The sequence below is a fragment of the Ammospiza caudacuta genome, chromosome 1 (assembly GCF_027887145.1).
Source record: "Ammospiza caudacuta isolate bAmmCau1 chromosome 1, bAmmCau1.pri, whole genome shotgun sequence".
NCBI classification, from domain to species: Eukaryota; Metazoa; Chordata; class Aves; order Passeriformes; family Passerellidae; genus Ammospiza; species Ammospiza caudacuta.
In genome coordinates, this window is record NC_080593.1 from 52,049,655 (window position 1) to 52,074,729 (window position 25,075).

The 25,075-nt window shown below is 38.7% G+C and overlaps 1 protein-coding gene across 1 annotated transcript in view; it reads left to right on the forward strand.

Moving 5' to 3' along the window:
* TPK1 (thiamin pyrophosphokinase 1) overlaps positions 1-25,075 on the forward strand; it is a 303,096-nt gene that overhangs the window by 95,735 nt on the left and 182,286 nt on the right. The window contains exon 3 of the mRNA XM_058814272.1: positions 20,188-20,257. Coding sequence (XP_058670255.1) covers positions 20,188-20,257 — 70 coding nt within the window. The remainder of the gene's footprint in view (positions 1-20,187; positions 20,258-25,075) is intronic.

The following is a 25,075-nucleotide window of genomic DNA, read 5'->3' on the forward strand; positions in this document are numbered from 1 at the left end:
TCTTTGATCACATAAAACTAACTGCTTCTAAAACAGTCCATGCTACTAAAGAAAAGGGGAGAATAAAAATATTTTTAAATGACAAAACTACTAAAAAGACTGATTTAATATTGCCATGCATGAAATAGTAAATAAAAACCCAGGTGGTGTAGTAATTACATATCTCTGAACAGAGAGAGATGGTTCTCCCAGGAAAATCCTAGGAAGCTGTGTAGGAGCTATGGAAAACTTAGACTAAAGAATTCAATCAATCATTATATCTCTTTCTATAACCATTGTTTATAGATATGGCTCTCCAACGTGTGCTATTCACAGTTCACCAATGGTGAGATGTTTCTGCTTTGAGACCAATCAAGTATCACCTTAGTGAGTCACATTATAAAAGACACACTATTTTCATTAAACACTTTTGCCTTCTGATCCACCTGAAGACTGGAGTCTTCTTTCCATCCCTGACTCAACAGCATCAAGGTGCAAATTTAATATTCTTTAATAGTTCAAGCAACAGTGTACTGAGCATATTGAACATTTTGAGTGATCCTTTTTTTCTCATTGCACACATTATGGTCTCCTTTTTTTCTGACATTGTGACTACATTTCCATACATTACCACAAACACTCCTCTAAAAGTCATGCCTTTTAAAACAGAAGCATTCAGTTTGAAAATGTTTTTTGATTCTACTACTAAATATTTTGAAACAGATTTCCCTGAAACTTGTCTGTCAGAGACATATTGTAATCAATATGAGACTGTTATGTATAGAGATGACCATTTTTTAAGCCCAAGAAAAATCAAATTTAACAGGCGATGCAGTTCTTTTATCATTAAAAAAAAAGGCAGTAAAATTTCAATTTTTAAATAAAATTAGTGTCTGTCTGGACTATAATCACTAACTCGATGTTATGCTTTATGGGAAGTAAAACCTTTTACAACCTTATTCTTCCCTGACTGCAGTCTCTACAGGGTTTTCTTTCCCCTTCTAAAGATGCTTCAGAATGCAGGTTTATCTAAGCTGCTGTTGTGTCTCCCCTGGTTCGAGTTGTATTTTCAGAGTTCGGGCTTGGCTTCTGCCTCCCAAGATGGATTTAGCAGTCAAGTGTCCCATTCCCAGGCCTGAGCACTTCTGCAGGGCTCTGCTGTTCCTGCACCCACCCTGCTGTAGCTGCACACCTTCCTTGGGTCACACACCAAGCACTGCTGGGGAAACAGGTGCAGGAGTGCAGCACAGAATCACCTCCTGCCTCGCTGGGCACAGTCCGGGCACAGCCCACAGCACAGTAAATAATTTTGGCACCTTTTTTTCTGGTCACAGCTCAGGGTCTTTGCTGAACTAGCAAACAAGAGGTCTTGCTTGCACAGAGGAACAGAAGGAGATGATGAGTTTCTTTCCCAGAGGTTGTATTTTATTAGATATTGTGCAGACATAAGAGAGTGCTGCTGCATTAGGGATTGGCATTAGCAACCTACAGGTTGCTTCCAGTGGGTATTGTGTGTTTTATAGATATTATGTTATCCATTTTCTCTCTGCTTTGTCTGTCTTGTTTTTATTAAGGTAGTGCCTGGAGAGGGTTGATGTGCCAGTCATTGTAAGCACAAAAAGTCTTAGGCCAAGCTCCTGTTCATATTAAATCGGTGGGGTGGGGGTGGAAGAGAGAGAAGAGAGGAGTAAAAGATGTAGCAAGGTACTTTGCTTGCCTGATGCCCTGCAGTCTGGTTTGTTTTAGTGCCACTAACTACCGCCATGCTGTGGTGGTGTCAGCTCTGGTGGCAATACCAGTGAAATAGTACCTCAGTGCCTCATTGGAGGAGGAGTAACTCGTGTTTCACACTCCAAGTTCTTATACTTCTCCCTGCAGGAAAACTGTGAGTGTGCTTCCGAGAGGGGAAGGCATAAAACCTTTGCTGTTGAAGTGGTTTCAGTTTGTTAAAGAAACAAAACAAAAAAAGTCCCCAAGTATACTCCACATGCACCTGTAAGGGCATCCCTTGATGAAAAGCTATTTTACTGGCTTCTTCCATCCTTGCTCGGTTTGCTCAGCAGTTCTGCTGATCTGCACCCTCTGCCAGGCTGACAGTGCAGGTACTCAGCACATTCACAGTTTGCCCCAGTGCCTGTTTCAGGTCTCTGTACAACCTTTCCTTACTATAGTGTCTATCTGCTTTCTAAGTGTTCTTTTAAAACTAAGTTAGCACCTTTAGCAGTAGATTCTGGTGGTGGTGATAAGAGCACTGTCTTTTATATCTCTGGCTTGAAGCCATTTGGGGAAGTCAAGACCTTGTAGGATTGTTCTTAGCAGCAACAGCCCTCTTTTCAAAGTAAATCATCACACTGTAGTTCTAGGAATCTCTGGACTATGAGTTAGTATTTTTCTTGCCTTGTCATTATTTAAATACTTCTCTTGCCTTGTTAGACTTGTAGTAAAAGACTAGCTCTTAATTTAGCTGGTAGTTTCTTTGTAAAATGGCTCAATGCTGTAGCAGAAAATGGTTTTTTGTGTCAGTGGCAGCTGAAGGCTAATATTTCAGGCATGAAAGAGTAGAAGGGAAAAACTACTTGACAGCAGGCTGAAAACCCTTCTGGAAAAAGTCTTCTCTCACAGAGACATCAGCCTGTGCAATTTCTCTGCAGTGTGAAGAGAAACACATTACAGAATCCTAAAGAACTTGAAGAGGGTCAAAAATGGTGATCCCTAATATCAGCCAGTGGCTGAAATGACACACAAGAGTTGAGCAGAGGTGTCTGCCTCTTGTTTTGTGCTGGATGTAACCCAGCTGACACTGCTCTCTAGAAGATGAAATATCCATAACCTGGGATGGCTGGACACTAGAGTGACAGGAATTTATGCATGAATTCATTCTTAGAAGGCCCACTGCAGGAAATTAAAGGCACAATTTGGGTAGTTTGCAGCTGGGCTTGGAGGATTAAATGAGGTGCTGCATAAAGTTCTCTTTGTACTGAGTAGCAGTAAACTCTTTAATGTGTCGAGAGAACTGAGCGCTCAGTAAGTGGAAAACTAAACATAAAGAATGCTGCTATGCAAGCTGTTACCTTTATGGTAAGAGTTTCCATGCTTTTTTTCAGGCAGGTGTATACTGGCAATCTGCTGTTTGATCATGTTTGCAGCCAAAACACTTAGCACAAGAGGAGTGCACAGCTACCAGCTGTCAGGAATGTGCATGTTCTTCCTGCCTACCATGAAGCATCTTTGCCTGCTTCTGTTCTTGCCTGTGTCCGAATAATTTACTAATTCTGTGCCTTTGCCTTGCAGCGACACCTGCTGCCAAGGGCAGGCTTCACAGAAAGCTGCTTTGTGGCTCAGGTGTCATTTGCTGCTCCCCACGTGATTGCTAGGAGCTTTCCTAGACTATATTCACGTTCCCTATTTTCTTCCAGATTCTGGTGTTATTGCAAAAGAAAAGAAAATGCCCCTGAGGGTACCAGTGTAAACCCACATGGTGTCATGTACCACCAGTCCCAAACTTAATGACCATGGCTGCTTTTTGCACCAACTCTTTGAGAATTTAACCTCTTTTTATGTAACCTCCCCTACTGTGCAGGTGTGGTGGGATGTGTCACTTCAGCACGTGGAAGTGTGTTGGTGGGCTTCAGAATCAGTACAGAATGCACTGTAAATTATGCATCATTCTGCAACAGCAAATTAGGGGGTGTGTTTGGAAATGTACCCTCTGCAGTGAATTGAAGTAATTGTGTGGCTCAAACCTGAGTTTTGCTGAAGTACCAGTATTTGCTAACCACAGTCTTGATCCATTAGTAGGGGGATTGATCTATTAGTGAGGAGCATGATTTCCTGGCCTGTCTTTGAAAACCTCCCTAATTCATATCTGAAACTGTTTGCAGCTTATAGCAGAAGGCAAATTTTATCAGATAAGGTGAGTCCTCTTTGTTCCCCTTTTAAATCCCCGTTAGAGCTCATTTCTTCAATGCCCTGACAAGAAATTGGAGGGTTAGGGCCAGCTGGAGGATGTTCAAGGTGATTCATCAGTGTGAAAGGTGAATAGAAACCAGTGATCCCACTTCTTAAACTGAGAAACAAATGTTAGGATGAGGTTGAGTGCTTTGGAAAATCCTGTCAGTAAAGTATAGATATGTTTGAATATAAATATAACACTTTTCTTTCCCCGTTTCTTTCTCTCTCCAAGCTGCTGTGGGACTCACTGTCTCAGGGTGATGATAGGCAAATGGAAAGACTGAATGGAGAGAGATCCTGGAAGGAGGCCACTTGAGTTTTGTTCAGAAAGACATAGGTCTGTCAGCTGAAATCTTTTGTTCTTCCTGCAGGCAGATTTCCCAATTGTTTGGTCAAAGATTGAGCGAGAATAATTGGACTGGACATGCTAACTGTAGTATATGGGCTCACAGGTATGCTGCAAATCAAATGAGTTAGTGCAAAAAAATATTAGCAGGATGTCTGCTGGCTAAGAATTGAAAATACACCAGGAGGGAAACTTCAGTGATATCCTCTTAGATGAGAGATTTTGTTAGTTTATAGTTTAGTGAAATATATTTTCCAGTGTCAAAATAGATAACGTATATCAGTAATAGAAAAATAACATTGTTTTTTTCAGCATGAATGTAATCCCAGCAGAGATGCACACACTGTACCATGCTAATAACACAATTCTACTTTAATACAAAGTAGAAATTTAATATCATTCCTGAGATGTTACTATTGCATTATCAAAAATGAATTTCAGCAAGAGCAAAATGACTGATGCTCCAAACAATATTATTAAAATTTGCAGCATATCTCTTATAGATTGCAACAGTAATTTAAAGGTTACCTTTAATTATTTGTTGTGGGGGTTTTAAATTTATTTTCTGTGTGGTTACTTTTAAATATTTCTTCTTATATAAGCATTTCTTTCTTAGTATTCTTATGTTTTAACAGACCAATGGTTTGTTGGTTCTCTTATTTAGGTTTGGTTTTGTTTTTTTTCTATTTTTCCCAAATGCATATTGCGTCATTTTGCTGTTGAATGGGTGGTCATTCCTCTTTAGAAGAGGAGAGACTGGGAATGCCCTGGTGAATTCAGCTGTGTTAGGGAGCGAATGTTTCTTGAAACATTGCTTGTTGTTTTCCCTGTATGTGAGGAAATGCACCCCTCATGCCTGGGAAGAAAAGAGATATATTTTGATTTCCTACCTGTCCCATTCTTTACTTGCAAACGAGATTAATGCCTCCCTGGGGGCCAGTGGTTGTGTTCTCCCCCTGCAGAGGCTTTTCCATCCGTTTGTGGTGGCTGGGAGAGCAGCATCAGGGATAACTCAGTGTGACCCTTGTCTGCTGCTGGAAGGAGGCAGCATCTTTGCACCAGGCATAGTGTGCTGTGCAATTCCCTTCTCTCCAGTGGCATGGGAGCCATTCTCATGGAGAGAGTGACAGCAGTGCTGTGTCTGCAGCTCCCTGGGCACACACACTCTCTCCAAGGCCTGTTTGCCTCCACTCTGAACCTGCCCATGGTATGATACAGTCTCTGACAAACTGCTGGCATGGGAACAGCTTGGCTTGGAGCTTTCATCCTTGGTGGTGTGACAGGACAGTGCATGAGGTTATTGCACGTAGAGAGAAATAGCATGACCCTTACCCCTTTTATTCTTGCTTATGGTATAAGAACCTGTCTTCTTTGCTTTGTTTTCAGAATTTTTTTCTATAGAACCCCAGAAGGTCCATACTCTTCTGCTTACATTTTTTGCTTTTATCTCACAATTGCTAAATTTTAAGTAAACTAACTATGTGGCTCATAAAGCATATCCTGGAATAGAAGGCAGTGAGGATGAGGAACAGCAGTACGGGCAGAACAAAGAGGGATGAGTACCAGCTGCATGCAGGAACCTCTCGAATTATAGCTTAAAGCAAATACTATTTCATGCCCCTCCGGGTAAGCTTTTTAAGAAGTTAGGTGTTGGGTTGACTATATAGGAGAAATTAATCACATAAACAAAACCTTCTTCAGTTAGTCACAGCTATTGATTATGGTTTGTGAAAAAGCATCAAATGTTTCTGAGACTGGGAAGCCAGCTGCAAAATCAAATTTCTGAGACATCTTTTCTCTGCCAGGGGACTATTGATAAACTGTGACTTGATAGTACCCAGTTTTACCTGTGAACAACATAAATGAAAGAACCAGCATCTCTAGTTCTCCTTTTTAAACGTTATTTTAGTTTATAAAGGTGGCAGTTTGGTCACCTTTTAATCTTTCAGAAAAATCATTGCATCTTTAAGCAAAAACCCCCTTCAAATTGCAAAATCCATTAGAAGCTCTGGTGACTGTACTAAGCAGGTGGAGAGGCATTATGCAAATATTTTTCTGCATTGGCAAAACCATGCTTGATGCCTTTATGGTGTCTGTATAGTATCTTGTGAAGCAAAGATTCAGAGGTGTCTTTGCAGGTCTGTATGAGTGTCGTGTGTGAAATCAGGGCATTGCTGTTCCTGTTCCTTGCTAGGGAGAACGGTGCCCCAGTGCTGGATGTTCAGCTCTGCACACAGGCAGCTGTCTGTCACAGGGGCTAACTCAGGTATTGTCACATGAGTTAGAGCAATTCTTTCATCAGACCACTTATGAGAAAGAATCCTGCCTTGAACACACGGTGCTGAACTGGGCTGGCTGAGCTTGAGTGTCTTAGGTAATGCATGACCAACAGACACATTTGGAAGTAAACTGGTAAAAACAGTGAGAAAATAGATATTTTACATGGAAGTCCTTTCTTGCACATATTAATATGTGTTTGTTGTAGAGTCAGATTTGGTTTGGAGTTTGTTTTTTTTTTTTTTTTTTATGTATAGTGGTTGGATGTTTGTTTATTTGTTTTTACCTCTCTAATATTCGATTTAAGGCTCAGGCCTGGTAATCCCCTTATATAAGGATGCTATCAGAGCCTCAGTCAAGAACTGATGAGCACAGAGAAAGAAAACTGGGTATCTGGAGAGGACAGGAGTTCTCTTCTTTTAAAACAGGTACATAAGTGCCAGGTGTAAAGACTGACTTGTGTTTAATTCTTGTGCTTCAAAGCCCAGTAGGTAGTGGTACTGTAGGGTCACGAAAGATGAATCCAGATTAAGAAAGTAAAAATAAAATTTTATTAATCATTTTACCAGCTCTTCACTATCAATACTGATTTAAACAAGGCTTAGTGCAGGAACACACTACTTCAAATGAAAATGTTGTGTACTAATCTGGAGTCTCCAGCACATCTGGCAGATAAGGTAACATGGGATTGGTACAGTAATTCAAATTACATTTGAACATCCTGTCTTCTAATATTTTCTGTTCCTGATAATGAAGTGTTTAGTATGGACAGAGCTTGTAAATTAAATAGAGTATTGATATTCTTTTTGGCCAACACTTGGCTGGTTTAAATAAGGATATATTAGCTATACTTAGGACATTTTTATAAGCCATATTTCTTGGGAAAATTTAACAGGGTGATAATTTGCAATTAAACAGCAACATTGAAATGGAACACTTTTTATGGTAGCGCTCACAGCTGCTATATAGTTCTTGGGTTCTTTTTCACTGTGCCGTTTTGAGAGCAAAGAGCAGCAGATACAACATGTAATGTATTACCATTTGAACAAGGCTGTGTCCTGGAGTTTTGCTTCTTTGTTTCACAGGGAACATATTCGAAAAGCAGTATTTCAGAGTAAGCTCAGGTGCGCTGAATCTAAGGTTTTGTTTATTGAACGCACAGGTTTCAACTACAAGGGGAAAATGGCCCCAAAGAAGAGGCCAATATTTCTGGTCAATAAGGATTAAGTGGTTTAGCTTATCCTCAGGGAATGGCAAAATGCTTCTCTATTAGCATTATTTAAAAGGGGATATAATAAAGTCAGATAGGAGGTATTTTAAACAAAACAAAGAATTCATACCTGATTTGCATGAATTCACTTCTGAACTGCAGACTCCAATATATGCTAAAGTCCAGTCTCTCTTCTTCAAAGGAAAAATATTTACCAAAATTAGAGGGAAAAGTTCTTTGATTTTGCACTTTTAGGCCTATTTGTAACGGATTGAAATGGAAGGCCTGGAGCAGTAACTGTATCATATTGATAAAAGTCATGTGCAATGTACTGATTATCTTTGTAACTGGAAAGTAGACATGGAGAAATCTGCTACTAAAATCACATTTTGAGTAGTTTAGAACACTAAACAGTCTCAAATTCAAGGTCTGGAATACCCCCTGAGTCTCTATTTTCCATTCACTCTACTCCCTTTTGCCTTTCTGAAGCCTTAGGGAACTGCCAGAGGACAAGAGCTGTTCCTACTTAATGCAGAGATCTATAAATTAATTACCTGTTTGCAGCCTTGCTAGGAGAAGAGTTGTCACACAGAAGTTTATTCCCCCTGAGAATATACACTCAGCTTTGTACAGTAAGCTCTAGATTGCCTCCTACAAATATTTTTATTTGGAAATTTTGTGTTAAAAGTTCTTTTATAGCCTTAATAAAGAGAGAGTTTGAAATCAATGCACTTGTTTCTTCATCTCTTTATGAGCTGGGACACTACTGCTATGCCATCTTCATTCATAACCAGACTTTCCATATAGATGTTGATTATTTTCTTTCAAGGATGACAGCATTGGTTTTGCATTTGTGTTATGTAAGAGAATTCAGATGTGAAATCCCATTTAGCATTCAGAAATGCAGCTTCTAGCCTGGTTGAAGCTGATTCTGAAAGTCCAAATGAGCTTTCTTTGTGTCTTGTGATGATTTAACATAGTATTTCATCAAGATAGCTAAAAACTTCCAAAAATTATTGTTGGTGCTGATTATTTCTTTTGAAAATTCTAATTCACACCTTCTATAATATTTTAATAATGAAAATATTCTATTTTTTGCATCCTTTAGGGGTTTTCAACTATTTTATTAAATTGCAAATAATGAAAGAAATGTGTTTAAGAAAATTAGATCATAGATCTGATCTTTTATATCAGTATGATAGCTGACCTACTTTCTTGACTATTGGAAAACTTAGCAGCTAAAAGGAAGTGCCTAACAAGAATATTATTTTAATTTTAGATCTATTTTGTGTGGGAAGATGTTGGAGATCAGGATTAGTCTTGATGCAAGTAGCTAAAGCTCCTCTTTTCCTAAGAGGAGCCACACATTGTAAAATCTGTGTTCCTTTTCATCCTTTGAACTGCCAGTACTAGAGTAAAAGCAATGCAAATCCACTGCTTCCATGAAACCACTCTGGTGTAGATTACTGCAAATGCCAGAGCATATGTACTTGTAGTTATTTCCAAATATGAAATAAAGTAGGTAAGATCAAATCTTCTTGTAATTTTACATTTCCAGTTTCTTCAAAGAAACTTCTACTGCAGCTTAGCACTGCCCAAATCTGGGAGTTAAGGCAACAGAGAAGACGTGGGGGTGAGTCAGAAACAAGAGTAAAAGTGTCAGAATTTAAATAATAAAAGTTTGGGGGAGGGGGGATGATTTGGCCATTTCTTTGGATGGTGTTACAATTGTTTGCTTGAAAAATCTATTGAACAGTTATCTGTTAAAAGTGGGGAAAATTACTAATACACGAGTGTATGTAGCATGAACACAGGTTATGTTATCAAGACTTTAGAAAATAAAGTATAAAAATCAGTTCCACTTGCATTAGGAAAATGTATCTACCATCCTTGCCTGGTTCCTTGTTTGTCCCTTTTTCAGATACTTAATTCCAAACAACTTTTAGACCAAGATTATTCTCTTGAATATTTTAAGTAAGTTTTCAAGTCGGTGTCAAAGCATGCTTGATTCATTGAGAAATTTATGCATTGTAATAGTCTAGTTATCTTTTAACAAAATTGGAGTTTGTGACTTTTATGAGCCCTGAAATTTCCTTGGCACACAAAAGTTTTTGTTAGACTATGATATAAAATGGTTGTGTGGGAATCTATTCTGCGCTCCAAGGAAAGATGTGTGTTTTAGTAGCAGGAGAATTAATATATTTTGTGCAATTTAAATAAGTGTGTGATTAATTTTTTATGAGTTGCTGGCTACTGCAAATCCAATTTAGGCAAACAAAATTTGAAATATAAATGCATTAGCTGAAAATATTTAATCATAGACATAAATATGAACTTATCATGCTCATTGCTTTACACTTGCAGGTTGGCTTAAATTATTAATGCATTTTGTTGAGGGGAAGCAGAAGAGACAGGAGCACTGATCTGGTTGTGATGAGGAGCATAGAGTTGCTGGTTGCTAGCAGTAGTAGGAGACAATTTCTTCTTCTTTGCTGTTTTAGCACAGCTGACCACCCTTTTCCAAATATTGCCTCCCTGCCTGCCCCACATCCTTCTCATTCTGGAGTAGGGAGCAGTGATTTCATGAAGTCTGTTATTGCTAATACAATGCCAGATTTGCAGCAAATGTTGATGTATAATGCTAATAAAGGTGTGGGGTTTTTTTAGTCAGATTTTTTTTCCATATAGGAATAGAGTCAGCTTGTTACTAAGGTTTGTCTGATGACAATGCTGGCCAGCAATTAAAATCACAAGCAGTTGGGGTATTCCATCGTATTTGTAGCTGTTTGTTTTCCTTCTGTCAGAAATCAATGCTGCAGCAATGGAAAATAGAAAATGAAGAGACAAAAAGTTGCGTTCAAAGCTTGAGGTCAATTATATTATTAAACAATATGATTTTAAAACTTCAGAAAAAAAATCAATTATTTCCATTTCACTTCATAACCAGGAAATGGATGCAGAAAAAGCTAGCTGCACACTCTTGCAGCTACTTCACCTTCAATTATATTTCAATGTAGGTGTTTGCTGTAGGTATAGGACCCTGGTAGACAGGCTAGAGTAAATTTTTGTTAGTGAGGTGCATTGCAGTTGCAAAGCAATGAAAGCAAGTGCTGTTTGAAAGGCTGCCTGATGGGATGGATTGTGTCTGCAGCATTGTGTCTGTAAGAGTTTGATGTTTGACACTTGCTTGATCCTTCAGCAGCAATCAGGGGTTACAGAGGCAAGTTCTGCAAGCCAGGATGCAACCCAACCCTGGGGCCAACGTGTGCCACTGCAGGAAGGGTTTGTGAATCTCTGGGGAATTCCTGGTATCAGACCAGACTTCAATAAAATGCAAATATATGGCTGTAGAGAGCTTGTATTCCTTCTCACTGTGGAAAATGCAGATTTAAGGCCCAGGTAGGACTTCCTGCTTTTGTTTCAGCTGCTCATTTGATTTGTGAGGATCTTACATTTGACAAGGTACTCTTTAAATACATTCAAAACAAATAGTGTATCAGGAAAAAAAAAGTCAGGATTCATATTATGTTTTCCCTTTTTTTTTTTTTTTTTGTCTGTGCAATAATGAGTGTTTTCTTACTGTTACCTAGTAATAATAGATGTGTGCTCAGGGCAAAAAGAAAAGCTGAATAAATGTTATATTATAGCTTTAGTTGTCATTTTTCAAACAGAGACCAAAAAAAAAGGAGAAAATAAAAAGAATTAACTTCTTCCTGATTCTTCCCCCAGTGGCATCAAGCCACATGGCCACATGGCCTTGCCATGAAAAGGTCACTTAGATTTTAATGGAAATGATGGCAGCAAGTGCTTTATGTTTAAGCTCTCTCCCCCTGGTTTTCTCTGTGAGACAGCACAGGGCTGCTTTGCCTGTGGAGCCTGTTACAGCAGTGGGTGTAAAGCAGCTCAGCGAGTACCAGAGCTCTTGGGTCTGACAGAATGGGAGAATGACAGAAAAGAGAAGACAAAATCATATCTTAAGTAAGGCTTGTAGGAATATTAAATCTAACTCCTGACAAGAGATTACTCCAAACCCAGCAGCCTTGAATATGAATCATCATAATGAACTCAGCATCGAAGTGCTCCTGAAGACAGTGCAGAAGCTCACTTTTAGTAAAATCAGAGTTGCTCCCTTGCCTCTGTCTCTGACAGCACATTACTGCTACTATGTTTACTGGTACTCAAGGTTTTTTTGCTTGTATTTGTGGTTTTTGGCACTTAGGAATTTATTTTTTTAAGGGTTGCTCTGTTCCTTTTCTTCTTTTGCCCCCAAAGTGAGTCGTAAGATACAAGTTTTCCTAGAATTTTCTTTTAAACTATGAATTTTCTTTTAAATTTTTTTTTTTGTTTGCGACTATAACATTTTTACCTAAAATTCAGTGATGGTTTTTGTTTGTGGGAGAAATGGTTTCCTTTTCCATGTGTGTTTAATTTCTGTGTGAACTTTTTAAAGAGAAGTGTTATCTGTGTGGCTTTAGCTCAATATTGAATCAATGCACTGGAAAAAGAATAGTGTTCCTAATTCATTCTCATATTGGTTTCTTCCTTGTCTTCTCATATTTAATTGTTTAATGGATCTTGCCTCTGCTTGGCTGAGATCTCTATGATGTTTACAGCTCAAAGCAGAGTCATTAAAGAAGCACAGCAGCTTTATAGGAAACATATCAATACCTTAACAAGAGTACAGTCATTTTACATATTGAGATCCAGTCTGGTCCATATGGGAGCATAGCTTCAGTGCTGGTGATCCGTTTGCCTCAGGACCAATGGGTACCTATGTTCTTTGATAGGGATAGTTTAGGAGTCATGGTTTAGTTATAAGAGATTTGTAGCTGGTGGATCTTTCTTGGATACACAAACAATTTTAGAATAGCAACCCTCTGAGTGTGACACCTCGGAGCTCACATGGCCTCAAGTCTGTGATACTCAAAGAATTGTCACTAACACTGATGCCTGGGCTGGTGCCCCCATCCCACCCCATCTCCACACTCCTTTAGGTGCAGCCTTGCCTGCTGGCAAACACAAAGGGATTTGATGTTAGCATTTCACTGAACTCAAGGGGAATTTATGATAGGTACCTTTGCACAAATACAAAAGGGCGTGCACATTATTTTATCTGTGTGCATATGAATTGATTATAGTATGAATGTTACCATCTCAAATCTATAGTTAATCATTGTTTTAATTGTAGGGAACATTATCAAATTGCTCTGTAAATATTAATTACTCAATGACTAAGTGCTGCAAAGCCCTTTTGCACCCTTATCATTGCATCCAGATCCTTTGCACCCTTACCCTCTCTAGTATTCCCAGCTTCCATGTAAATAATTTCAAATTGCTTCTAATGTGATCTTCTTTTGTATGCTTTCATCTTTGTAGCAAGTAGTAGAGTGAACTTTGTCACCAAAATGTATAAAGTTGTATTTTCACAAATTCATATTAAACCCTGCTTTCACCATTGTCTTTGATGGTGTTTCTTTAAGTAGCCAAACCACTCATTTGCAACATAAGGATAGATCTATTTTAAATAGTTTAAAAGCCTTATAGCAAGACCCGTGTCCAACCACAAAGCAGAAAATTATTATGGACTGGTAGCTGATTTGCTAAACAGAGCTGCAGCTGACAGAAGAGGGATGTCTGCAGTGCCCTGTAATTGAAATGGAATAGCAGTTACAAACAGTCCTGATAACACAGGTGGAAACACATGGGTGGGAGGCAATAGTTTGAGATGCAGTTTGATACCCTTTCTAGCAATCTGCAGCTGTACAAAGCAGTGGGTTTGTTAAATTTATTTTTGCAGATTCTGCAGGACAAAGGAGAAAATGACACAGCTCATAAATACAGATTATGCATTTTGTTGTTGGTAGCTGCTATTTTTTAGTAATACTGGGACAAAAATGTGTTGGCCCTTTGTATCAAGCCAAACAAGCAATTCTCTGTGTATCTACCATTTATTTCACATGTGTATTACTACCTGCACTCCAAGTCATTAATTAAGCGGAGTTCTCTTATGCGTAGATTTTGCTGGCAGGTTAATTATGGTTACCAGGCTACTGAATCAATAAAGGAATGAGGGAAAGAGATTGCATACCTAGAAGAAGTTGTGTGAAATTAGAAAAGGAACAGAGGGGCTATACTAAAGCAGTTTAAGGATAGTTGTCACAAGTTTGAATTTAAGCAAAAAAAATTCTTTATTTCAAGATCAGTTTGCACAAGAATATATTTTAAATGCTAATTGGAAGGAATAATAGAATAGGAATAATAAGGTTATGCTTTTCTTTCCCAGGTATTGGTAATGTTTATAAATGTATTCCTTTCTATGCACTCATCTTAGTCTGCAAGAGTTGCATCTCTTCTGTGGAGTCTTTTGCCCTACCTGAATTTGCAGGGCTATTGAATACAATCATATACTTGCTCCTTTTCTGCAAAAAAGTATCAGAACTTGTTAGCTCACAGCCAAGACCCCTTTTTTTTTTTGTGTTTCATATACTGCTCATATCCTGTCTCACAGGGCCAGGAAGTTTTTTATATTTGCCAAAGGGATAAATATAAAGTAAACTGTTTTCAGTGGTTTTGTTGTGTTAGAATAATTTTTGTAAAAACTAATAATTAGCCCTAAAATGGTGCCTCAGACTCAGTCACTAAAGGGAAATACTTCACTGGTTACTAGCAGAAGATGCACCATTTAAAAGGAAGGGCATTGCTCAGAAATTCCTCTGTTTCTTCATTCATGCTGCCTGTGAGAAACTCTTAGATAGGATGATGGCTTCATAAAGTGCTCTAACTCTTCCTTGGCATAGATGGGGCTGAGCAGTTTTAGCTCTTGCCGTAATTTCAGACATGGCAAGAGTTGGACTGAACTGAGCACATGCTGCTCCCAATAACTTGGGAAGTAGTTATTGACAGTGGCATTGAATTCCCCCTCCTGCACAATAAAACAGTTGATTTTTTGATTATATCTCCATGCCCTAGTTCCCTGACTGACACTGGAGTTTTATGAGAAAGGAATCCAACAGATAGAAAAGGTGGTAATTTGGCAGACAGAGCTATTTCTGAGCAGTGGAATTTAACACAGAATATTCAGATTGTAAAGGTGGTAATTTGTGGTAATGCCAAGGAGTGCAAATTCACATGCTAAGCTGGGGCTGCAGTGCTCTTGTGTCCTTGTGCTCCTAGCATAATCTCTTCTAATACCAGAAGCATGAAATGGTACCCTGGGGCTCTGCAGCTGAGCTGGGTAGCCAAAATCACAGGCCTCCTCTGCTTCCAGCTGTGCTGGTTGAAAAAGCTACAGCTACCAACTGCATATTACAATGTCTTTTCTGGAGGTGTTAGTTCTCCTGACTCACCAGAGCTCAGTGAGCTACTTGGACAGGAAGTTTTTTTATATTTGCTAATATCAATAATATAAACTAATATTATGTTAGTTAAATATAATACAAACTAATTCCTTAGCATGTGTCATTTCACAGAGGCCAGGTTAAATCCTCTAGCCCTTAGATAATGTCTTTGGTGACTTGGGGTTTTCTGATGTACATAAGCAAGAGCATACTTCCATGTGCAGCCCACCTAGCAAATTTGAAGAGTCTGCTGTAATGTGATGATACACTTTGGGGCAGAAGAGATGGTAAGAGGAAGACCTTTGGTGTTCTGACTTTAAGTTATTCTTCGCTTTATAAGCCTCACCATCCACTTTGGTCATCCTGCTGGATAAGTTGCCTTTGACCCATTTGTGACCCTTAGCACTTCATCCGTCTGTGTTACTTTCCACCTTTTAATTTTTTTTTTTTTCATCTATTTGAATTGAAAACATCTCAGAAGAAAGTGTTTCTGTTTTCAGAATGCCAAGCCAAGCAAAACAAAGCCCAAATCTTGTTCAGGTCCTTCAGTTTCTGCTGAAATAATTAATGAGGTTTTGTGTGAGCTGTTGCAAAGTGCCTAGAGATTCTTAGATTTGCCTACACAGTTACCATGGTGCACTTTGGCCAAATAGTTGTTTGTAAAGCAAATTTGTCTTTAATAAAAAAGGCACTGTTAAAAATCAGTTCCTGTTATTTTTCATAGAGAATTTTCCATCCAAACTGTGAGCTTAGAATTGCTGACCATCTCCTTAAACACTTCCAGGTAATAATGATACATATTCTTCCAGCTAACATATATCATTAGTTTTTGTCAAGCAAAGCTTACTTCATAGCTGTAGAAATATTATGATTTACTGGCTTCCAGCCAATCTATTAATTGCCTGCTAGTTCCTTAATGCAATTGAGGCTTTGTTTGATTTCAGTGTAAGTTATTAACTTGCTGGTAAAGGATCAGTGCCTCATAAATTGTTTTTCTAAATAACTTTACAAAGCTACAGAAGTTTAATTTTTTTAGATAAATAAGAATAAATTTGTGAGAGAGAGCTTTAAATTGCAGTAATATAAGGCAACTCTTTTGATTTGAGATATCAAATAGTAGCACAATATCTGTGTGAAGAATATCCAAGTCTCATAGATCTGTTACACCTTCCTTTCTTTGGGAGAATCTTAGTATTTTTACATGTACCAGACTGAAGACTGATTTGTTTTTGTCCTGGGCTGGCTATATGATGCTTGTATCTCCAGTTGTCTGTTCTTTTTATGCTGGATAATAAGTTTTGCACCTTTAAGGGTTTTTCTGAGAGTGAAGGGTGGGAGAGAAGAAGCACAGAGTTTGTTGTCAGAAACTGCTCTTGCTCCCTCAGCATCCTGCTCCTGGACTGTGCTGTCTGAAGACAGACAGCAGGACAGAGCTCTCCTTTGCTTTTTAGTTAGTTTTAGCTAGCTGAGGCAGAGAAGTTCCCTGGACTGTGGTTTTTCTTTTTATTTGGACCTGTTTAAACCTGGTCTGAAAAAAAAAAAAAAAAAAGCACCTGTGGCCCACCAGGCTGGGCCCGGGCCTGGGCCGCGGCATTTCCAGCACCAGAGGGACTGATCAGAGACTGAGTGAGCTGAGCTAGAACACACCAAGGGGACTTTCTGAGTTTGTCATCTCTTTGGAGGAGAAAGAGGTTTTATTGTTTAATATTATTCAAATTTTTTTTGTGCTGGTGAATGCTTTGCCTGTTAAATAAACAGGTTCTTTCCACTTTTCTCCAAAGAAATCTTTTCCTGAACCAGTTAGGGGAGGAGCCGCTGGGATCTGCTTTCTAGAGGAAACCCTTTAGAGGTTTTTCTCCCAAATTTGCTCTAAACAAGGACAGTTTTGTACTGCTTAGTTTGGTTTGGTTTTTTTAGTCATATTATTTTCAAATTGTAAGATCAGATGAAGAGATCTTGGGCCAGGCTTTACTTGTTGTAAGTCCATTGAGAGAATATACAATAGTTAAGGCCCTGGCTGTGTTAAAATAATTGAGACCAATAATATATTTTAATCTCTTGTTATGTATCTCATACCATTATTTTTTATTCCCAGAAGTTATAAGCTACTTTTATTAGTTTTTTTTATGTGGGAGAATAGATGGAAAACTCACCATTTTCAGAAGGAAAAAGCTGTGACTGTCTGGAAATGTCTGGGAAACATCCTTTAAGCAGGTCATGTACCTTAGGTCCTAGATCTTGCTTAGATGCCTTCTCTCTGCTGAATAAGCCAGTGGATAGGATGCCTGACTTAAGAACAGGTATCAGAGTCTTCTTGCAATGGGCCATTACTATGTTCTGTGTGAGCTGGACTCCCTGAGCGAACAGATATGTCCAGGTAGAAGGAAGTATATCAATCCATTTTCAGCTGCAACTTCAGATGAATGGAGAAGTTAAAATCTTCCAGTCAAACACAGCAGGCAAAAAGTAATGTTCTTGTCTTGTGATGTTGTATTCATCAGACCGGATGAGGCACTTGCCTGAAGCAGGGAATCACCATAGTAAGTGTCTGGCAAGCTTCTAGAATAATCTAGAAATTACTTCACCTAGTAAGATTTCTCAGGATCAAATCTGCTTGACCTTGGCTTGCTAATATGGGTTTGAGTGGGGGCTGTGAGGAGTGGGTGAAGTGGTTAAGGGGACAGAGAAGTGCATGGTGTGTACAAGAAGGCTGAGGGCAGTGGTGCTTGCCATGGTGGGTACTGAAGAGAGCAGCAGTAGAAGTTGTGCTAGAAAGAGTACAGAAGAGTAAAGTGCTTGTTCTCCTGCTCTGCTCATGGCATCACCTGAAAGAAAAAAGCTGAGGTACCCAAAGTCACCTGTGATGAACTGGTAGCTTTTGCTTTGTCCTGCTTCCTTCTTTCTCCCTGCCCCCCAAAAAAATCCTCAGCCACGGTCACTTGGCACTGCACACTAGATATTCATTTACAAACACTCCCTGTGGGATTTTAGCACCCACACAGGAAAGAATGACTTAAAGATGAGAACAGCTATAGAGGTGAACTCTGTTGTCCCAATTTGTATAGGCTGGCTAAGTAGGGGACAGGTGGATTGCCCATCTAATGTGCACCAAAAGGAAAGATACAGGTTTGTATCATTGCTGACAGGTGGTTCTGACTGAAAAATAAACACCAAAGGAAAGCGGCTTTGGCTGAAAATTGGATTCTTAGCAGCAAGAAGTGCCTGATCTGATTGTACCTTTTTTAACTTATCTCTCCTCTTTTTTCCCCCTGGCCCTGTGACTTTCAGCCCTTTCAGTACTGCCAGTCAGTCTCTCTGTGCCTGGAAGGAACACTGCCCTAGTGTGGAAGCAACAGCTTCTTTTATCTTGAGTGCTGTAGTTATCTCACTTGGGCATCTCAGAGCAAAACTGATAAAGGCTGCTAAGACAAGATGGTCATTTTCAATCTTTAATAGCTTATCAGGTTTTAAAAACCTCATGAAAGAGCTGTGTGTTAGTTAAATGATGATTAATAGGGAAGCTTATGAAAAAAGATACCAATTAATGTTTGATTTTGTAATAGTGTTAGACTTGTCTCTTTTCTCTGACTTTAATCTGTATAAACAAAAGGATCACAAGAGAACAGCATGTCTCTGCTTGTTTAAATCAACTGGAATTAGTGGCACATGCCCTTTGCAGTCGCCAAGTTAGGTGGAAGTGCTGAAAATTATTGTGGTTTTGTACCAGGATAGTCCAAGATTTAAAGCTAAGACATAAACCACTTACTTTATATCAGAAGAGTCAAACAGTCTGTGGAAAAATATAGAAACTGTAATAAAGTTACCATTTGTGTCAGAAGAGTGGGGAAAAAAGAAAAAAAACAGTATTGTGATTATTAACTCTTGGTTATTTTTCTTTCCCAATTGTAATGCAGGTTGCTGTAGAGCGACCATAGGGGACTTTCTGCCTGGGTGAGAAGATAGTTGTGTTTACACTGCAAGTTCTCACTTGTGACAAGGTGGAGAATCCCTCTGTAGATGGAGGGTGGCCTTTTCAGGTTTTAATATTTGCCTGTCTGTAGTTTAAGCTGGCTGGACAGCAGGTTCAGATAGAAATGTAATGAATGAATATGATTCGTGCTAACAATTGTAACTATATCAGTATTTTAGAAAATATTTGCTAAAAAGTAATAGAGTAAAAAAAAATGTAATTAGTGTCACAAAACAGATATTTTCAGACGTTAATGAGAAAATAGGAATTCAGGATGTAGTTTGAGATAAGTAACATCCCAAACAGAATAAGCCTCGGGATGATTAAGGAGTTAGACTTGAAATGGACAAAATTGGGATGATTCCAGGTATCTATGAAATAATAAGGCTTATTTTTGGGATATAATGCTGGCTTCTATAACACAAGACTTGGGGCGCATGTGCAGCCTGTGGGGTTGTTCAAAGGACAGTCATGATGAGGAGAAGCCTTCATCACAAGACACCACCAAAAGCCAGAAGACCCCTTAGAAACAAGCAGAGCAGGCACTGTGCAGTACAGTGATGTAGATTTCAAGAATGGAAAATAGGAGGAGATTTATGGGAAAATATTGATGAATATGTATATAAGTATATAAGTTGTGTTTGTTGATTCCTTTGTTTTTTGTACGGGAGGCAGGGTGAGAAACTCCAGCCCCCTGTACCCCGGTCGGTTTTGCTAATGCTTTATCCAAACCACTGCCAAATTATTTTTGTATCTGCTTGATTATATTTGATTGTATTATTTTTTATAAAATTGCTGGTCAATTAAAATTGTTGCTAAATTCAACTTTGTTGTTTGTTGAATTAGACATATAGAACTTTATTCATAACAGAAATAAGCTATTTGCATGTGCAGTGGCACAGTCAGATGAAGATTGGTACTAGTCTGATCAAAACAGTTCAGATTTCTATTTAGAGAAACAGGAAAAGCAGTCAAGTACCAGAAGCTAAAAGCCATACAAAATCTCAAGCTTATTCCCTATGCCATTATGAACAATTAATTTACAGAGTGCTGTCAACTAGTTGTGGGTTTTTATTTATAATGCAAATGTGCTGATGTACTCTTTCTTCACTTGCAGCTGCCCTGAGAGCTTGTGCTGATGGAGGTGCCAATCATCTCTATGACATCACAAAAGGGAGCCAGGAAAGGTAAGTCAGCAATACATTTCAAGTCATTGAAGCCATCTCTTCTCAATGAAAATAAAATGTGGAGTAGGATCTGTTCAGTTACTTAAGTAGCTGCTTGCTCTGTGCATGGTACTTTAATGAACTGTGGCATGTAGTATAATATTTTCTCCGCATTATCCTAAATTTTTATTCTCAGCTCCAATTTATAAAAACACAGATAGTCTGAAACATCATTTTCTCTGAAGCCCACTGGTCTTTTTTCCTCTTGAAAGCTCTGCTCTCAGTCTGTCTTATTTTGTGCATCCATCAGAGTTAGGCCTCTAAAAAAATTTGCTGTGTCCCTAGCAAGGGTTGCCTAGAGGAGCATCTGATGCTTGTCACCATGAGCTGAAACAATGTCCTCTTCATTTTTCATGAGGCCTTAAAGGAAATCTACTTACTTAGACTTCCTAGGAAGTTTTCTTTGTGAATTATTTTTAAATAACATCAGGGCATTATAAATGACCAAAGGCAAGTACAGACACTATCTATAAATGTGTACACTAGGTGAGGAAATATGACTGAAAGAATATGGTCTTGTTTTCTGCAGTGACATTTAAAATTGTAAAACATCCAAGGTTTCTGCAGCTGAGGTGTTGAGCAGGAGTTGTGATGAAAAATACTTCATTCAAATTATTTGTTATTGTTGTAGTAGAACCATGAAACACTGTACAAACTTAGCTTACTACAGATTCTTTTTGCTTGTATTTAGGATTTTCAGGTATTTTGAACAAGAATTCCTAAATAAGTATTTTCATAAAAGTGAATTGATACACTAACTCTTGGAGCAAAGGAATGAGAAAGGCATCTGATAGAACTTACAAGCTTATGAACAGTTTTACTCATACAGCAAAATCTGACACATAGTTTGCTTTTCACCTCATGGAAAGTGTATGACAGGGACAAGAGGATGCTCAGTTTCCTCCTCTCCTTCAGAAAAAAAGACAAGCGTTAGAGAGGAAGGCTGTAGTCCAAAAGTAAAAATTAAAGTAAAAATTTCTTCCTTGGTCACCTGTGAGAAGTTTACCTAAAGTTCTACAACTGCCAAGACTGGAGTCTGGGAAGCACTACTGTTGTAGACTACGTTTTATAAAATTTTATTTGTCGTTTTCTAGTAGTTGCTTACAGAGCCATGGAAAGAAAACAGGCAGGTGTCTGTTTGAATTCAAGACCAACTTGCAGCAAACAGTTCTCTTTGATAATAGTGATGCTCTCCAAATAACAGCATTTGAGAGCATTTGCTTTACCTTCTCTGGTAACCCATTCATCTGTTCTGCACATATTTATGTTTGTATTAAATAAATATAATTCAGGGGAAAATGAATGATTGTACTTTGACTTAATAGTCCTTTCAGTCTTACATATTTGGCCCTTGGAGCATTCTTTTTCTCTATCTTTCTTCTTCTCATCTTGATTGCTTTGGTTGGGTATATTTTACCTTCAAAGGAGTTCTTTTGAAACTCAAAAAAGGAGTGCATAATTTGGATTTTTGTCTTTAAAGAAATCATTCTGCTGGAAAGAATATCCATTTACTTCTCTGAAGTATTTTTTCTTTAAATTCCCTGTCCATTATTATTAAAGAGCTGTCTGCTCAGACAGTACTGACATACTAATAATTTTTAATGCTGTCTTAACATTTTAAAACTATACTTTATTCAAAACCTTGATATCTAACTGTGTTGTATCAAAACCTAAAAAAATAATAGTCCTTTTATTTTAAGGATATTATAATATACAACAGATATAAATAAATAATTTGGTTGATATTTTGGGCTTGATTCTCAGTGACACTAAATTTTATGGAGAATCCTTTAGAATGGGAAATAGTGATAACACTTTGGGAAAAGAATAGCTTGCAGTATGGTGCTCTTGTACTGGAGATAAGTGCTGTGTACTGGTGCTCTTCCTTTGGAGATAAGTTCATATTAGAGATTCACAGAATAGGTAAAGTTGGAAGGGACCACAGTGGATTGAAGAAGCCCTTCTTGTCTTTGACAGCCTTGACCATCTTTAATTCCAGATGGGTCTTGACCATCTTCATCTCATTTATACTCACTGTGACAACCTCCCTGTATTCATTCCAAGTGTCCTGACACTGATTCTATTTCCTGACTGTAATTTTCCATATTTCCTGCCTACACTCAAGTAATGACAGGAGTTCCTTGATCATCCACAGACCTCTTCCCCCTTGACCTGATTTCTTTCTCACTGGGATGCAGCATTCTTGGGACTGGAGGAAGTGATCCTTGAATATCAACCAGCTCTCTTAGCCTTCTATTTCCTGCAGGCCTCATTCCCATGGCATTCTTCCAAGAAGATCCCTGAAGAGGCTAAAGTTAGCTCTTCTGAAGTTCATGGTTACAATCTTACTGCCCTGCTTCCTCCTTCCCCAGACTGAACTCCACAGTCTCATGGTCACTACAGCCAAGGCTGTGCTCATCATTCACGTCTCCAACAAGGTCTTCTCTGTTTATTAGTATGAGATCAAGCAGAACACCATTCCTTGTGGGATCATCTACTTCTTCTGTCAGGAAGTATTCATCAAGGCTTTCCAGGAACCTCCTGGATGGTTTGTGCCTCACTGTGTTGTTTCTCCAGCAGATGTCAGGGTAGTTAAAATCGCCCACAAGAACCAGGGCCTGTGACTTTGAGGCTGCTTCGAGCTGCCTGTAGAAGGCCTCGTCAACCTCCTCCTCCTGCCCAGGCAACCTGTAGGAAACACCCACAACAGCATCACCCTTACCAGTCTGTCATTTTATCCAAGCTCATAAGCCCTCCATTCCCTCATCATCCTCACCAAGACAGAGCTCAATCCATTCCAAGTATTACCTCATTCATAAAGGGCAACTCCACTACCACACCTTCCCAATCTCTCTCCTAAATAGTGTATAGCCCTTCATGACAACATTCCAGCCGCAGGAGTTATCCATCTCCATAATCACAGTGGGATCTGTGACTGCACACAGATCTATCCTTCCTCTGGTTTGTTTCCCATACTGTGTGTGTTGACATTTTATAGATGTTGGAACTTTATAGAGGTATTTGATTGTGTCCATATCCCAGAGGGATGATGCATAGTCTTTCTACTGCTTGTGTCTTTGGATGCTTGTGTTTAATCCATTTAATTCCCTCTTAAGTCTCCTTTTGCTGCTCCCATGGTTGCTGTAGTTCTTCTTTTGAGCAATTCTTTAACTTGAGGGCTGAACAATTCTTTAACTTGCTTTTCATTATGTTGGCCCATGCCAGTGAATGAAAAGCAGCAAAGGGTGATTCAAGAGCCCCCCACCTCCATCTATTTCCTATTTCTCCACTGATATCTTGACTTGCTTTTGTGCTAAACCCATCAAGCAAAGGAAGTTCACACCTTCCTCTCTATAGCATTGCACAGGCTAACACAGCAATGAGACTTTATGTCATGGGTTTAACATATGTAAGATGTTATCTGTCTTCCTCTGGTTTTGTGGTGTCATTTTTATGACATTTTTATATTGGTTTTGCCATTTTCTCAAAAAATCTGACTTGCAATTACTTTCGTTTAAAAACAAACCTGTCCAAGAAAACTTTAATTTTTGTAAGTGCTAACAAGGAGAAACCATGCCAGGTTTTTTCAATAATATATTAAAACAAATTTTCTTTTAGAGCATGAGGGCTAAGAGGAATAACCAAAAGGGGAGAATAACTTTCCCTTAAAGAGGCTGGTCCTTGGGACCTGTCAGTACTGGGGACATGGGAAAGGCAGGAGTGGAAAAGGACTGAATGCTGGTGCTTTTCCCTCTCTGACTCTACAGCCCAGAAAAGTTATTTTCCTTACGCTGTTAACACCAGTTCCCACTTAGAAATAAGGATTACTGCTAAACCATTCTTGATTGCTAAACATCTGTTACTAATCAGAGTTACAGGTGAGTTGCTGATCTTTATGGGTTCTTTGCTGTGCCGCATTCTGTCTGTCTTGCCTGTCCAATTTTGAGTTTTCTTGAATCATTATGAAGCACTGCTTTCCACTTCAGCATTAAGCAGTTGTTTATCTGTATCACACTGCAGAACTTGTTTCTCAACACCTTGTGATTACATCTCAGGACATTGATTAACCTGGGTGTCACTGGCTTTGGGGTATACAAAGGTGAAAATGCATTGAAAACTATCATCACGTTGGAACTTTTAAAACCAATGCCTTGGATACTGTTTCCCAGAGAGGTATCAAATCAAATGTGTACTCAGGTTTTGCAGTGTTAAGAGCATCAGGTCAAAGAGGGGAGTGGTGAGCTCTACAAGAGGAAGGATAAACCAATCATGAAAAATACTGTGTTTCTGGAGTTCTGGTTAGTATTTCAGACTGACTGTGTGACACTAGCTGGCTTGCCTGCAGTCACAGAGAACATCACTTTCACTAGCCTTTCAGTTTCTCTCTGTGAGCTGTATAAAATGTAAGAGTAGCAGTAAAATTGGAAAATGGTAACATTTTCTACATATTAAACATAAATGAGGTGAACTCAGGTAATGCATGAAAATGCAGCTGCTACTATACAGTTCTTCTCTGAACTGGCTCTAAATGCAGGCAGCTTCAAGAAGCTCTATGGGAGTTTTTAAAAATTAGGAAAAAAATTTGTAGACATTTCCAGTTGATGCAGCAGCTAAATTTCAAATACAGACCTCAAAAATATCTTTTTACAATCAACTTATATCTTTGAAATCCCTGTCATGATGCAATTCCACTTCAGCTTTAGCTTGCCTAACTTCATCCATCCCCAGGCAGAGCTCTGTGCACTCCAGCTTCTCTCTTAAGGAAAGGGCAACTCTTCT